The 17,300-nt window shown below is 39.5% G+C and overlaps 1 protein-coding gene and 1 non-coding gene across 2 annotated transcripts; both read left to right on the top strand.

The window, feature by feature from the left end:
* Positions 1-1,147: 1,147 nt before the first annotated feature.
* Positions 1,148-2,263, top strand: LOC141655302 (uncharacterized). Its single transcript, XM_074462388.1, has one exon. The coding sequence runs from the start codon at positions 1,148-1,150 to the stop codon at positions 2,261-2,263; it is 1,116 nt and encodes a 371-aa protein (XP_074318489.1).
* Positions 2,264-12,554: 10,291 nt separating this feature from the next.
* Positions 12,555-12,661, top strand: LOC141658137 (small nucleolar RNA R71). The gene has a single exon (XR_012549041.1). It is a non-coding gene; the product is annotated as a small nucleolar RNA R71 (small nucleolar RNA).
* The last annotated feature ends 4,639 nt before the right edge of the window (positions 12,662-17,300 follow it).

Genomic DNA, 17,300 nt, shown 5'->3' with positions numbered 1-17,300 from the left:
GAGATGCTCTATTAACAAAGTGACTACTCAGATAGAAGATCATCAAGGTAAACTCTGTACCACCAGTCAGAGCATTCAGGATGCATTCCTAAGTTACTATCAGGAACTGCTAGGTACTTCAAAGGCTACTGATAAAGTGAGACAACAAGTGATTAATACTGGCAACTGTTGCACTGAGGTACATAACGAGATACTGAATAAGCCAGTCACTACAGAGGAGATTAAAGAAGCTTTCTTCCAGGTACCTATTGACAAATCTCCAGGTCCTGATGGATACACCAGTGGCTTCTTCAAGGATAGCTGGGAAATTATGGGGAATGATGTTTGCTTTGCTATTCAAGACTTCTTTTCTAATGGTAAGCTTCTTAAGCAGATTAATGCCACCACTATCACACTCATTCCTAAATGTGAGAGACCTACAACTGTTAAACAGTTTAGACCCATAGCTTGTTGTAACCTGCTATACAAAGTCATTTCCAAATTGCTATGCAATAGGCTATCTATGGTGCTACCAGATCTTGTTAGTGAGAACCAAGGAGCCTTCATCAAAGGCAGATCCATTATTGAGAATATACTGATATGCCAGGACTTAGTCAAGATGTATAATAGATAAGCAGTGTCACCAAGATGCTTGTTCAAAATTGACCTCCAGAAGGCCTATGATACTGTTGAGTGGAGTTTTTTAACTCAGTTGCTTGAAGGCATGGGATTCCCGGATAATTTTTCACAAAAAGTCATGACCTGCATTCAATCCACATCCTATTCTCTGAATTTAAATGGAAGTTGCTTTGGTTTTTTTCAAGGAAAGCGAGGACTTAGACAGGGTGATCCCATTTCCCCCCTTATATTTGCCTTATGTATGGAGTACTTAACCAGAATGTTACAATATGCTACTGATATATGGCCATTCCAGTACCATCCTCTATGCAAGAGTATCAAGTTGAATCACCTTATGTTTGCAGATGACTTGTTGATGTTTTGCAAGGGTAATGTCCAATCCATAATGTTGTTGATGAGAGCTTTTTCTTCTTTCTCAAAAGCCTCTGGTCTGTCCATGAATAGTTCCAAATCTGAGGTATACTACAGTGGAGTCTCTCAAACTGTTAAGGATGACATAAGACAAATCACAGGATTTACTTAAGGTGCTATGCCTTTTAGATATCTGGGAGTGCCTGTTCAAGCTACCAGATTGACCAAGATTGAGTGCAATGTCCTGGTGGAGAAGATGGTTAACAGGATTCGTAGCTTGGGTGCTAAGAAATTGTCATATGCAGGCAGGCTTGTCTTGGTAAATTCATCCAACACACCGCATAACTATTGGTCAGGTATCTTCCTTATCCCAAAATGTGTTGTAAAACGCATTGAGGCAGTTTGCAGGAACTATCTTTGGGATGGGACAGCTGATTTCCATAGAGTACCATCAGTGGGTTGGGATAGGGTAACTCTACCTAAAGAAGAAGGTGGATTGGGAATTAAAAGAACGGTCACCTGGAACATTGCTTCTGTTGCAAAATTAGCAGACTGGTTATACTGTAAAGCTGATAGGCTTTGGATTAGGTGGGTTAATCAGGTCCATATCAAGGGAAAGAATTGGCATGACTATGTCCCTCCTGCTGATGTGGCTTGGTCTTGGAAAAATATTTTCAAAGTAAAAGATTTGGTCAAGAATGCTTATGTAGAGGATCAATGGATGCCTGATGCTCAAGGGTTCACTATCAAAAATTGCTATGAATGGTTAAGCCATAGAGTTGTTCCTCAGAACTGGGCACCTGCTGTATGGAACACCTGGAATGTCCCTAAACACTCTTTCATTACTTGGGTGTCCATGAACAATGGTCTTAATACCCGTGCTAAACTTGCATCTTTTGGGTACTATCAAGAGCATCACTGTTGCATTTGTGAAATCTCAGATGAAACTCAAGCGCATCTGTTCTTTCAATGTGCATACAGTCAAAGAGTCATGCAAGAAGTTGAGAAATGGTGTGGTTTCAGTGTTGATGTAACTATGGTTGTACTGGCATCACCTGGTAATAGAATGAAAGGCTTGAAGCAGCTGGTTCATTGTCAGCTCTGGGTATCCTGTCACTATCATATCTGGTTGGAAAGGAACAGTGCAAGATTGAATGCAGTGGTCATTTCCCCTACCAAACTGGCTGAAAGGATAGTTGCAGAAGCTAAGACGAGAATTATGAGTAAGGTTGGCAAGTCCAAATATGCTCAGGATAGTATTTGGTTGAGGAAATGGGGTTGTTTAGTAACATGATTGTATCTTAGCTCTCCGTTTTTTGTTCCTTGGAACAATTCCCTTGTATATCTTTTTTGATTATTAATATACTCTTACATTTCACCAAAAAAAAAATATGATAAAAGATAGTCTAAAGGGTTTGGGTCACTCATGCAAAGGTAAACATATGAACATGATAAACTTGATACTAATAATCTTGTCAATTACTTAGGCTTAAAGATACCCACCTTACGGCATTAGTATCAACCATAGACCGGGTCCTAGAAAAACTCTCGTCCATGACTAGGTCGTCCTACCACACATGCTTAGTCTAATTCAATTCCGTGCCTCTCGACTTTAGAACGAATAAACAAGTTTTTAATCTACGACTACGGCCGATAATCAAAGATTAAGCGTAACAAAGCAAACATGTGATAGAAGCAATTGATCAATATTATTATGAACTTTATTTAATCATATTATATGTTTGATTTTGCATGGCTCCCCTAGCCTTTAGACTAGGAAATTTAGTTACTCATACTAAAATGTAAAATGCAAACTAAATTATAAGAAAAATTAAACATGGTTATATGAATTATATTAATTAGGTGATATAACATGCGAAAAGAACAAAGCTAAAGTAAATATGAGATACTTGATTATAATAACTATGTGGTGACTAAAGCAATAATGTAAATTGTAAACTTGGAACTAGAATTACCTTATAGAGGAGAACTTATATGGAAGAACAAATATAAAAAAAACCAAAAGCTTGAATATCAAATACTTGAGAAAATCTTGAAGTGCAAAATGTTGAAAGATTAACTAAGGAATGCTTAACAACTTATAAATTGAAATGAAAACTAATGAGAGAAAACTTATAATGCTTGAGGCTTATTGTAGTAAACTTAGACGTAAAATGAGATGCCTAAAACCTAGGAATACCTCTCCTATTTATAGGAGAGGAGAAGGAAACGTAAGAAACCAAAGGGCATGCAACCCCGATCGGGGCCGTGTGTTCCTCGGTATTTTGCCTTAATTCCTCTCTTAATTCCTTGGAGAATCCTATGTGGGTGATTAATGTGCAATTAATCACCCTTTAATCTTGCATTTGGCATCTTAAGATCTTTTGGAATCCCATGCTTTCCCCTTGACTTTTGACTTGCAATTTGGGCTTGACTTGGATGTTTGATCTCATTTGTATTTTGCTGATTGATCCAACAAACTCTCATGCAAAAATCCATGCAACTTGAGGCACAAAGTCCATGCAACATCCAATCCTTAGTCTATTTGGTCTTCTTTCCTCTTAGCTTGCAATTTCTAGTACTTTGTAGTTATTTTAGCTCCAAAAAGCCTATTCCCTACAAAATATGTCAAAGTATCCAAAACAACTAGAAATGCAAATATTAGCTATAAAACACTCAAGATAAGTGCTAAAGACATGCAAAATCAAGCTAATATAGGGGGTTAAAATGTATAAAATATGCACTTATCAAACTCCCCCAAGCTAAATCCTTGCTTGTCCTCAAGCAAGAGACCAAATCCCATCTATTGCAATATCCAAACAAGCTAAGCATAATGATTTAAAAACCCGAAACAACATGGGCAAGGAATAAAGCAAGACATGGATGAGATTTACACGACGGCGTAGCATAGAAAACTTTGAATGAACCTTTAAGCTCTTGCATGATCTTTTGACTTATGGACTCTCACGGGACACTCAAACTCTTTTATATGTGAAAGGGCAATTTTTGTGAATGAACACTCAACTATCCTCAACTTATAACAATGTGCCCGCAATCTAATATGGTAAACATGTCAAAACTAGCAAGCAAAGACAATCAAGTGTAAGCATGATAAAGAAGCCAAATGGGTAGGAAGAAGGCAAATAAACATGGGTAAGAAGGGGAAACAAAAGAGTTATGGTAATGTGGAGCTAAGTCAAGCTAGCAACTACCAAAATGCAAGGATGCTCAATCCCAATTCTAACCCAATTTTGCAATTCAAACCATAAGAAATTTCTCCAAAATATAATGAATAATGCTTGAGAATTTCTCATATCTTTTCTTCTTCTTCTCTTTCTTTTCTTTTCTTTTTCAATGCATACTTCTTTTTTTTTCATGCTTTTTCTCACTCATTCATTTTTTTTCTTTCTTCTTTTTTTCATTTTCTTCCATTTTCCAATTTTTCAATTTTTTTCATTTCTTTTTTTTTCTTCCTTTTCCCTTTGTTTTTTGAGCATTAAGACCAAGCTCACATGACTTCAAACAACCAAACATATCCCAATGAGCACCCAAACACTATCCAACTAAGCTACTAGCTCAACAAGGGTAGGCAATTTCAATGATGTAGCTAAGGATAAATTTTGTGAAGGGGTAAAAAAGGCTAAAATATCATGTGAATGGCTCCAAAATGCTAAAACAAATGAATGCGTGCTTACCAAGAAATGACATGAAGACCATACTTGTGCGTTTTGATGTAACACACATTATAAGGAGATACCTACACTCACCTAAGTGAGACCAAATAAAGATGAAATGGCCTTAAAGGAGGTTCTACCTTACCAATTTTGTAGTTTGCCAAAAGTCAAGATCAAGCCTATTCGGTTCATTCTCCATCTCCCACCTACTATGTCAAGACATCCCCATGTAGCTAATATCCCATCATTAAAGAATAAATCATTAGCAACAAGCTATTATTAGGATAAGCAAAGAGGAAAGTAGGCTACAAGCAAACACAAAGCAAAAATTTCTCTCAAAAATTTTCAAATTTCCTACACTACATGCAAACTACACTATATGCAAATGCAATCCCCCCCCCCCCCCCCAAGCTAAACATCACATTGTCCTCAATGTGCCAACTATACAAATCACCCACTCAAACCATAAAAACGGCTCAAAGCACAAAACAGGAAGGACTAGAGGTTATGTTTAATGGGTTGCAAGATCTAAACTAATATGCAAAGCAATTAAAAACTTACTCAACTTGCTAGACCCCCCCCCCCCCCCCCCCAAGCTAGCATGAATTCGGGGGATTTCTTCATCAATCAACTAAGAAAAGGGCCAAAAATTGAACCCCTTCCTCCCTTTCTTTTTCTTCTTTCCACTACCACTTGATTCTCCTTGTTGGCCACTTCCACTTGAGTCATCCCCTTGAAGAGGAGTGACATACTCACCAATATCTTGGCCACTACCAAGACCATCACCATAACTACTAATCCCACCATAGCCACCATAGCCACCATATCCTCCATAGCCGCCATAGCCTCCTTGCAATGCCTCAACCCCATAATCCGAACCACAGAAGTCCGGGCCGGGTTCATATTGAGCAAATGTACCTGCATCATTGTGAGGAGGGGAAGGGGGAATAGGAGATGGAAGAGGAAATCCACCCGGAGGATAAGTATAGAATGAAGGGTGTGGCCCCTCGGGTTGGATAACTCCTTGCCTAGCAAAATGATCATAAATAGGATGTAATGCAAGTCGTTGGTCATCACGAATTTGATTAACACCCAAGTTCATTTCCCGCATCATGTTCATCATTTCTATGCTAGATGGTGACTCAATGCTAGAGGTGGAATGACGTGCTTGGGAGGATTGACCTCCCACACGTCTCTCAACGGTGGTAGTTGATTCACCTCTAAGGGCTAAATGGTAGGTCGGTCTAACAAAGGGGTCACTTCCACGACGAGGCTTAGTATGAATCAAAGCCTTTATTTCTTTCTTTTCCTCGGGTAGACGAATGGAGTCTTGCCTACCTATCTTCCAAATCATGTTGGGATGGGCATCTTTAAACCAATTACAAGAAAGAAAATATTCATAATCAAGACCAACTCCCTTATCCCTAGACTCAAGCAATGGTCTCAAACCGGTAGTCTCTTGGTTAAACCTACACAAATGGTGAGCAATTTTGGTGACCAAACCACCTAAGACAATGCAACTATTCTTGGTGTTAGTTTGTTTGGTCAAGTGGACCGCAAAGTGGTAGGGGATATTGATTCCCCACTTCTCATCACCATTAACATTCAAGAAAGCACCCAAGATTTCTAACTCAATCTTCCTCACCGAGTGAGGTTCATTTCTACCAAAAAAGGTCCATCCCATAAACCTTTGCCAAATCCTTATGTCGGGATAATGAATAAATTGATGTGGTGTATGATCAAAACCCGGAAAAGTCAAGTGAGAAATGGCATCCCAAGTTAAGACGGGGTTATAATCATCGGGTGATTCGGTCGGTAAGTCTTTATGAGGAAAATCAAAGATAGCGGCGAAATCCGCTAAGTCCAACTTATGATCTTCATTAAATAAGCGAAAGGTAACAAAAAGAATGAAACTGGGTTTCCTAGACCTATGAAACTCGAAAGAGCTTAAGAACTCAAGGGTGAGTTCGGGGAAGGTCTTATAATTCATGGTATAACAAGATTTCATGCCAAGATTTTTAAACAAAGCTTTAACATTTTTCTCTATTCCAATATTGTTTAAAGATGCTTGGTTAATGAATTTCGTTGGTTCCATACCTTTGCTTCTCAACATAACCCAATTGTTGTATTGAGCTAGTGAATTGAAGATCACATTTGGATATTCCGGGTCATGCCATTGTGGGACTTCCTCCATTTGGACATCCGCCGCTGCATTTGAAGGCTCCGCCTCACCTCTCCTTCTCTTAGAAGCACCTTGTGAAGGGGCTTTTCTTGGTGCCATATTTCTGAAATTTTAAGACAAAATTCATCATAAGGCAAACCAAAATTCATCCTAATAGGCATAATAGTATGAATTAGTGAACTAATTCACACTACAAACATGTAATAAACATTCTACAACCAATTTCTAGTACCAAAAAGTACAAAATCGAATTCCCCCAAATTGATTTAGGGTTTGCATAATCCAATTAATTGATTGTAATAGATGAATTTAAAGAGAAAAGAGAAGAGATCTTACCAATTTAATGTTAATGGATGAATAAAGCTTGCAAATCAATGAAGAACTTGAAGTTTCCTTGTGATTTTAGGTAGAAAAATGAAGAAAATGATGGAGAAAGGGATGAGGGAGTACCGTCGGGTGTGCTGAGATATGATAGAATCTTTCTTTTTTTCTTTTTACATACCCGTCAATTAGCAAAAAGGAGCTATAGGACCACGACCTCGATCGGGGCCACCAACCCCGATCGGGGTTGACTGCAATTTCGCGTTTTGACTTCCTCGCCTATGGGGGTGATTTGTTTTTTTCTTTTTTCGAAAACCACGTCCCCGAACGGGGTTTTTGCATGGGGTTGCGTGTCAAGTGCACTCCAATTTCTCCTTTCTTCATTTTCACCTAGAAATCACAAAAGAAAAATCGTGAAGTTGAAAATTTTATTACTAATCTACGAAAAACAATTAAATTGCAGAAAATTAAAAATAGAAATAAATAAAAGCAATAAAAAGCTTGGGTTGCCTCCCAAGAAGCGCTGGTTTAACGTCCCGCACGACGAAAAAGCTTGAGTCGGTTTAAGCTTTCTTTGGTAGAGGTTGAACGGTCATTTCCTCTATCACACCAACGATCACATTCTCATGGTAGAGCTTCAAACGATGACCGTTTGCTTTGAATTTTTCGCCCTTGGTGGTCATCACTTCAACGGAACCGAACTTGTTGACATTCGTGACGGTATACGGACCGGTCCACCGTGATCGTAACTTTCCCGGAAATAGCTTGTATCGGGAATTGAATAGCAAGACCTTATCACCAATTTGAAATTCCTTGTTCAAGATCTTCTTATCATGCCATATCTTTGTTCTCTCCTTGTAGAGACGGGAGCTCTCATAAGCTTGCAAGCGGAATTCATCGAGTTCATTGAGTTGCAACAACCGCTTCTCTCCACTCAACTTCGGGTCCATGTTAAGCTCCTTAATTGCCCAAAAAGCCTTTTGTTCCATCTCAACTGGAAGATGGCACGCCTTTCCATAGACCAACCTATACGGTGAGGTACCAATAGGTGTTTTAAACGCGGTACGGTATGCCCATAAGGTATCATCGAGCTTCATACTCCAATCCTTTCGTGATTTGGCAACAACTTTCTCAAGTATGGACTTGATATCACGGTTGGAAACCTCTACTTGGCCACTAGTTTGTGGATGATAAGCCAAGCCTCTTCTATGATAGACTCCATATTTTTCCAACAAAGCATCAAGTTGTTTCTCACCGAAGTGAGTACCACGATCACTAATGATTGCTCTTGGAACACCGAACCTCGGGAATATGATCTTCTTGAACAATTTAATCACGTTGCGAGCATCATTGGTAGGAGTAGCAATTGCCTCTACCCATTTAGAGACATAATCAACGGCAACCAAAATATACCAATTCCCTTTTGAGGAAGGAAACGGTCCTTGATAATCTATGCCCCAAACATCGAACACCTCTACTTCCAAGATTCCATTTAGAGGCATCACGTGTCTCCTTGATATGGAACTCGTCCTTTGGCAAGCATCACAAGCCATCATGAAATTTTTGGCATCTTGGAATATAGTTGGCCAATAGAAGCCGGATTGCAACACCTTTGCAACGGTCTTGGATGGTCCATGATGACCACCATAAGGAGAAGAATGGCATCCTTCTAGCACCCCTTTCACATCCCATTGTGGGATACATCTCCGGAATAGCCCATCGGAGCAATGTTTGAACAAATGTGGATCATCCCATAGGAAGAACTTGGCATCATGTAAGAACTTCTTCCTTTGTTGATATGAAAGGTTGGGTGGCAACTCTCTTCCAACTAGGTAGTTGGCTATGTCGGCATACCAAGGAGTATTGTCTTCCAACATCATTAGAACATCGTCGGCGAAGGAATCATCAATAGGTAACTCAATACCTCCATCTTTGAACTTCAAACGGGATAAGTGATCGGCAACAACATTTTCGGCCCCCTTCTTGTCTTTAATCTCAAGATCAAATTCTTGCAAGAGCAAGATCCAGCTTATCAACCTTGGCTTAGCTTCTTGTTTGTCTAGGAGATGCTTCAATGCGGCATGATCGGTATGAACAATGACTTTGGAACCAATCAAGTAAGAGCGGAATTTGTCTAAGGCATAGACAATGGCAAGTAGCTCTTTCTCCGTCGTGGCATAGTTGATTTGAGCCGCATCCAAGGTTTTGATACCATAGTAGATAGCATGGAGAACCTTGTCCTTTCTTTGTCCTAGCACGGCACCTACCGCATAGTCACTTGAATCACACATGAGCTCGAATGGCAAGTTCCAATCCAGTGATTGGATGATAGGTGCGGAAATCAAAGCCTTCTTAATCCTATTAAAAGACTCAAGACAATCGTTAGTAAACACAAAGGGAGCATCTTTTAAAAGAAGCTCCGTAAGGGGTTTGGCAATTTTAGAAAAATCTTTAATAAACGGCGGTAGAAACCCGCATGGCCTAAGAAACTCCTTACACTCTTCACATTTACCGGTGGGGGTAGTTGCTCAATAACTTGGACCTTAGCACGGTCCACTTCAATCCCTCTCTCCGAAACAATATGACCAAGCACCACTCCTTCATTCACCATGAAGTGGCACTTTTCCCAATTCAACACCAAATCAACTTCTTCACAACGCTTCAAAACTTTGGACAAGTTAGTCAAACAAGCATCAAAAGAAGAACCATATACACTAAAATCATCCATAAACACCTCCATGATAGACTCAATGTAGTAGGAAAAGATGCTTATCATGCAACATTGGAAAGTGGCGGGGGCATTACAAAGACCAAAAGGCATTCTACGGTAGGCAAATGTACCATAGGGACATGTAAACGTGGTCTTCTCTTGGTCATCCGGGTGAATGGGTATTTGAAAGAACCCGGATTAACCATCTAGGTAGCAAAAGTATTTGTGACATGCCAACCTTTCCAACATTTGGTCAATAATAGGTAATGGGTAGTGGTCTTTCTTAGTGGCTAGATTTAGCCTCCTATAGTCAATGCACATTCTCCAACCCGTCACAATTCTAGTTGGAATTAACTCATTTTTATCATTTTTTACTACGGTGGTTCCTCCTTTCTTAGGAACCACTTGGACCGGACTCACCCATTTAGAATCGGAAATCGCATAGATAATCCCCGCATCTAACAATTTAAGCACTTCCTTTTTGACCACTTCTTGCATGTTAGGATTTAGTCGTCTTTGACCTTGGACACATGGTTTATGATCTTCCTCAAGATTGATTCGGTGCATGCAAAATTCGGGACTTATGCCTTTTAAATTGTCAAGTTTATAACCAATGGCTTTCTTGTGAGACCTTAAGACATGAAGCAATTTAGCCAATTGACTCTCATCTAATTTAGCACTAACGATTACCGGACACATCCCCTCATCATCTAGAAAAGCATACCTCAAATTGGAAGGAAGGGGCTTAAGCTCGGGTTTTTGTACCTCAACATCTTGAGGTGTAGCAACCAAGCCTATAAAGTGTGAGCTCTCCTCCAATGATAGCTCCTATCCATCCAATTCTTGCTCCAAAGCATCAATCTCCTCATTTCCAATCTCATCGTCACCTGCAAATGATTCTAAAAGCAAGAGTGCCTCCAAGGGATCTTTAGATAAAGATCGAGGTGTAGAGTCTTCTATAACAATGTCAACAACATCCAAAATGTCAATAGAATAACAAGACTCTTCTATCATAGGACTCTTCATGGCACTATTCAAATTATACGTGACCTTATCGTCGCCCACTTCTAATGTAATTTTACCGTTCTTGACATCAATCAACGCACCCGCGGTGTGTAAAAATGGTCTTCCCAAGATGATTGGGATTTGGGCATCTTCGGCCATGTCAAGAACAATAAAATCAACTGGAATGAAAAACTTACCAACCTTAACGGGAACATCCTCCGCCATTTGCAATGTGACACTAGTGCATTTTAAGACTCCCATATTAAGCTTAGCACAAATAGAGTAAGGTATTACACTCACACTAGCACCTAAATCGCATAAAGCTTTATCAATTTGGTAGGTGCCAAATGTGCATGGAATAGAAAAGCTATCGGGATCTTTTAACTTAGGAGGGGACTTGTTTTGCAAAAGAGCACTCACCTCGGCGGTGAGAGCTATTGTTTCAACCTCATCAAAAGTCCTCTTCTTAGTTAAAATGTCTTTCATGAACTTAGTGTAAGATGGAATTTGAGTGATTAATTCGGTAAAAGGAACGGTTACCTGTAAATTCTTCACAACTTCCATGAATTTACCGAATTGGGAATTCTTTTGATGCTTTGCCAATCTATGAGGAAATGGCACCTTGACTTTTTCCGGAATCTTTGCTTCAACATCTTTCTTTGGAGGAGCATCCTCCACTTCCTTGACTTTCTCAACAATAACAAGTGGGTCATCCACTTTCTTGGGAATTTCTTCAATTTCCTTATCATTTGGAGAGACCTCCAACTCAACAAGTACCTCCTCATCATCTTTGGGCATGGATGGCCCATCATATTTTGTACCACTTCTTAAGGAGATAGCATTAAGGGTAGCATGTGGTTGCTCACCTTGAGGGGGTAGTTGACCCGATTTCCTTGAAGAGCTAGATGAGGCCAATTGATCCATTTGTTGTTCCAACATTTTGATTGCGGCATTTTGAGCTTGCTCATTCTTTTGGATTTGAGCCAACAATTTCTTTTGCATACGGATTATCAAGCCCTCAAGCTTACCTCCCTCTTGGTTATTTTGTTGGGCATTTTGTGGTGGAGGTTGAGTTTGTTGGAAATTGTTTTGTGGGGGCCTTTGTTGATTTTGATACCCCGGTGGAGGGATATATTTTTGTTGTTGAGGGACATAGGCATTTTGTTGTGGTGGGGGTTGTGGTTGAGGATTTAGCACATTGTTGCTTCTATAAGACATATTCGGGTGAAATCTTGAATTTGGGTTATATGTGTTTGAGAATGTACCCGGTGGATAAGCATTTTGTGCATTTTGTCTTAAAGCTAGAAAGGCATTTACCTCTTCAATGGGGGATTGGCAATGAGCGGCATAGTGACCCGCACCTCCACAACCTTCACACACAATGATTTGGCTCGTTGAGGACATGACATTGACTTGTTGAAGGGAATCTCTAGCATCCCTTTCCGCCAATTGTTGTTGGAGCAAGGCAATTTGAGCTAGCAAAACAGAGTTGTTAGAGGATTCTTCTTTACCTTTAGATGGCACAACTCGGGAATTGACATATTGGGCATCATGGATCGCCATAGATTCGATCGTGGAATGAGCAAGGTCGGTGTCAATTTGATCAAACCGCCCATTGTTGGCGGAATCAAGAATCCTTCGGGACTCGGCACAACATCCATCGTAGAATGTTATTGCTAGAAACCATTCATCTAGCCCATGATGTGGGCATTGTCTTTGAAGCTCTTTGTACCTCTCCCAAGCCTCATATAAGTTCTCAAGAGCTTGTTGACGGAATCCGGTGATTTGGCTCCTCAAAGTTGGAGTTTTCTCCGGTGGAAAAAACTTTTTATAGAAAGCAAGAGCCAAAGTCTCCCAATTGGTGATTCCCATGGCGGTGTGGTCAAGGCTATTGATCCAAAGCTTGGCCTTATCCTTCAATGAGAAAGGGAAAAGTATCTCCCTTATTTGAGCTTGGGTGACGCCCGTTTGACGGATCATGGAGCAATAGTCACAAAAGTTTTGCACATGCAAATTGGGATCCTCCAAAGGACTTCCTCCAAATTGCTTCCTCTCCACAAGGCTAATGAAAGCCGGTTTGATCTCGAAGTCCGGCGCGGTGATTTGAGTGGTTATGATTCCGGCCGGAAGCATGGCCGCGGTGGGCTTTGAGTGATCGGAAAGTTTCACCATCTTTTTGGTAGTAGATGGTGATGGTGGTGGAGATGATGAACTTGAAACCTCCTCCTCTTCAAGGGCTTCTAGATTGTCTAAGTAAGACTTTCTAGCACTTTCAACTTGTACGGGAGAAGTGGCTTCTTTCACTTCCCTCCAAAAACGTCGTCTTCTCCTAAATGTTTTCTCGGGATCGGAATCCGGTGAAAGCAATTCTCCACTACGAGAGGACCTGGGCATAAGACAACAATTTCTAGAGAAGTGATAAGTAACGGTCTTAAGGAACAAGTGTTCCCCAAGACAAAGGAAAACAAGATAAAAATCGACAATTCAAAAAGCAATAAAATCGTTTCCCCGGCAACGGCGCCAAAATTTGATAGATTTATCGCGTACCTATGCAAAGATAATTTCCCTAGACACAAATTAATGTAGTAATAGGGGTCGAACACAAGGAAACGGGAATTACGTCGTGAATTGCTATGGGTAGATTTTTATCAAGGCCGATTACGATTTGGGTTTGGTTTGTTTGGTTGATGATTAATAAAAATGCAATGTAAATAATATGATAAAAGATAGTCTAAAGGGTTCGGGTCACTCATGCAAAGGTAAACATATGAACATGATAAACTTGATACTAATAATCTTGTCAATTACTTAGGCTTAAAGATACCCACCTTACGGCATTAGTATCAACCATAGACCGGGTCCTAGAAAAACTCTCGTCCATGACTAGGTCGTCCTACCACACATGCTTAGTCTAATTCAATTCCGTGCCTCTCGACTTTAGAGCGAATAAACAAGTTTTTAATCTACGACTACGGCCGATAATCAAAGATTAAGCGTAACAAAGCAAACATGTGATGGAAGCAATTGATCAATATTATTATGAACTTTATTTAATCATATTATATGTTTGATTTTGCATGGCTCCCCTAGCCTTTAGACTAGGAAATTTAGTTACTCATACTAAAATGTAAAATGCAAACTAAATTATAAGAAATATTAAACATGGTTATATGAATTATATTAATTAGGTGATATAACATGCGAAAAGAACAAAGCTAAAGTAAATATGAGATACTTGATTATAATAACTATGTGGTGACTAAAGCAATAATGTAAATTGTAAACTTGGAACTAGAATTACCTTATAGAGGAGAACTTATATGGAAGAACAAATATCAAAAAAACCAAAAGCTTGAATATCAAATACTTGAGAAAATCTTGAAGTGCAAAATGTTGAAAGATTAACTAAGGAATGCTTAACAACTTATAAATTGAAATGAAAACTAATGAGAGAAAACTTATAATGCTTGAGGCTTATTGTAGTAAACTTAGACGTAAAATGAGATGCCTAAAACCTAGGAATACCTCTCCTATTTATAGGAGAGGAGAAGGAAACGTAAGAAACCAAAGGGCATGCAACCCCGATCGGGGCCGTGTGTTCCTCGGTATTTTGCCTTAATTCCTCTCTTAATTCCTTGGAGAATCCTATGTGGGTGATTAATGTGCGATTAATCACCCGGTTAATGCTTGCATTTGGCATCTTAAGATCTTTTGGAATCCCATGCTTTCCCCTTGACTTTTGACTTGCAATTTGGGCTTGACTTGGATGTTTGATCTCATTTGTATTTTGCTGATTGATCCAACAAACTCTCATGCAAAAATCCATGCAACTTGAGGCACAAAGTCCATGCAACATCCAATCCTTAGTCCATTTGGTCTTCTTTCCTCTTAGCTTGCAATTTCTAGTACTTTGTAGTTATTTTAGCTCCAAAAAGCCTATTCCCTACAAAATATGTCAAAGTATCCAAAACAACTAGAAATGCAAATATTAGCTATAAAACACTCAAGATAAGTGCTAAAGACATGCAAAATCAAGCTAATATAGGGGGGTTAAAATGTATAAAATATGCACTTATCAAACTCCCCCAAGCTAAATCCTTGCTTGTCCTCAAGCAAGAGACCAAATCCCATCTATTGCAATATCCAAACAAGCTAAGCATAATGATTTAAAAACCCGAAACAACATGGGCAAGGAATAAAGCAAGACATGGATGAGATTTACACGACGGCGTAGCATAGAAAACTTTGAATGAACCTTTAAGCTCTTGCATGATCTTTTGACTTATGGACTCTCACGGGACACTCAAACTCTTTTATATGTGAAAGGGCAATTTTTGTGAATGAACACTCAACTATCCTCAACTTATAACAATGTGCCCGCAATCTAATATGGTAAACATGTCAAAACTAGCAAGCAAAGACAATCAAGTGTAAGCATGATAAAGAAGCCAAATGGGTAGGAAGAAGGCAAATAAACATGGGTAAGAAGGGGAAACAAAAGAGTTATGGTAATGTGGAGCTAAGTCAAGCTAGCAACTACCAAAATGCAAGGATGCTCAATCCCAATTCTAACCCAATTTTGCAATTCAAACCATAAGAAATTTCTCCAAAATATAATGAATAATGCTTGAGAATTTCTCATATCTTTTCTTCTTCTTCTTCTCTTTCTTTTCTTTTCTTTTTCAATGCATACTTCTTTTTTTTTCATGCTTTTTCTCACTCATTCATTTTTTTTCTTTCTTCTTTTTTTCATTTTCTTCCATTTTCCAATTTTTCAATTTTTTTCATTTCTTTTTTTTTCTTCCTTTTCCCTTTGTTTTTTGAGCATTAAGACCAAGCTCACATGACTTCAAACAACCAAACATATCCCAATGAGCACCCAAACACTATCCAACTAAGCTACTAGCTCAACAAGGGTAGGCAATTTCAATGATGTAGCTAAGGATAAATTTTGTGAAGGGGTCAAAAAGGCTAAAATATCATGTGAATGGCTCCAAAATGCTAAAACAAATGAATGCGTGCTTACCAAGAAATGACATGAAGACCATACTTGTGCGTTTTGATGTAACACACATTATAAGGAGATACCTACACTCACCTAAGTGAGACCAAATAAAGATGAAATGGCCTTAAAGGAGGTTCTACCTTACCAATTTTGTAGCTTGCCAAAAGTCAAGATCAAGCCTATTCGGTTCATTCTCCATCTCCCACCTACTATGTCAAGACATCCCCATGTAGCTAATATCCCATCATTAAAGAATAAATCATTAGCAACAAGCTATTATTAGGATAAGCAAAGAGCAAAGTAGGCTACAAGCAAACACAAAGCAAAAATTTCTCTCAAAAATTTTCAAATTTCCTACACTACATGCAAACTACACTATATGCAAATGCAATCCCCCCCCCAAGCTAAACATCACATTGTCCTCAATGTGCCAACTATACAAATCACCCACTCAAACCATAAAAATGGCTCAAAGCACAAAACAGGAAGGACTAGAGGTTATGTTTAATGGGTTGCAAGATCTAAACTAATATGCAAAGCAATTAAAAACTTACTCAACTTGCTAGCCCCCCCCAAGCTAGCATGAATTCGGGGGATTTCTTCATCAATCAACTAAGAAAAGGGCCAAAAATTGAACCCCTTCCTCCCTTTCTTCTTCTTCTTTCCACTACCACTTGATTCTCCTTGTTGGCCACTTCCACTTGAGTCATCCCCTTGAAGAGGAGTGACATACTCACCAATATCTTGGCCACTACCAAGACCATCACCATAACTACTAATCCCACCATAGCCACCATAGCCACCATAGCCACCATATCCTCCATAGCCGCCATAACCTCCTTGCAATGCCTCAACTCCATAATCCGAACCACAGAAGTCCGGGCCGGGTTCATATTGAGCAAATGTACCTGCATCATTGTGAGGAGGGGAAGGGGGAATAGGAGATGGAAGAGGAAATCCACCCGGAGGATAAGTATAGAATGAAGGGTGTGGCCCCTCGGGTTGGATAACTCCTTGCCTAGCAAAATGATCATAAATAGGATGTAATGCAAGTTGTTGGTCATCACGAATTTGATTAACACCCAAGTTCATTTCCCGCATCATGTTCATCATTTCTATGCTAGATGGTGACTCAATGCTAGAGGTGGAATGACGTGCTTGGGAGGATTGACCTCCCACACGTCTCTCAACGGTGGTAGTTGACTCACCTCTAAGGGCTAAATGGTAGGTCGGTCTAACAAAGGGGTCACTTCCACGACGAGACTTAGTATGAATCAAAGCCTTTATTTCTTTCTTTTCCTCGGGTAGACGAATGAAGTCTTGCCTACCTATCTTCCAAATTATGTTGGGATGGGCATCTTTAAACCAATTACAAGAAAGAAAATATTCATAATCAAGACCAACTCCCTTAGCCCTAGACTCAAGCAATGGTCT

This window comes from Silene latifolia, chromosome 5 (assembly GCF_048544455.1).
Source record: "Silene latifolia isolate original U9 population chromosome 5, ASM4854445v1, whole genome shotgun sequence".
Classification (NCBI taxonomy): Eukaryota; Viridiplantae; Streptophyta; class Magnoliopsida; order Caryophyllales; family Caryophyllaceae; genus Silene; species Silene latifolia.
Note: the sequence above shows the minus strand (reverse complement) of the source record. Positions and strands in the feature narration are given on the sequence as shown.

What these genes read in the sequence shown, in the direction of transcription:
- LOC141655302 (XM_074462388.1), top strand. Translation starts at nt 1,148, where the DNA reads ATGCCTTTTAGATATCTGGGAGTGCCTGTTCAAGCTACCAGATTGACC.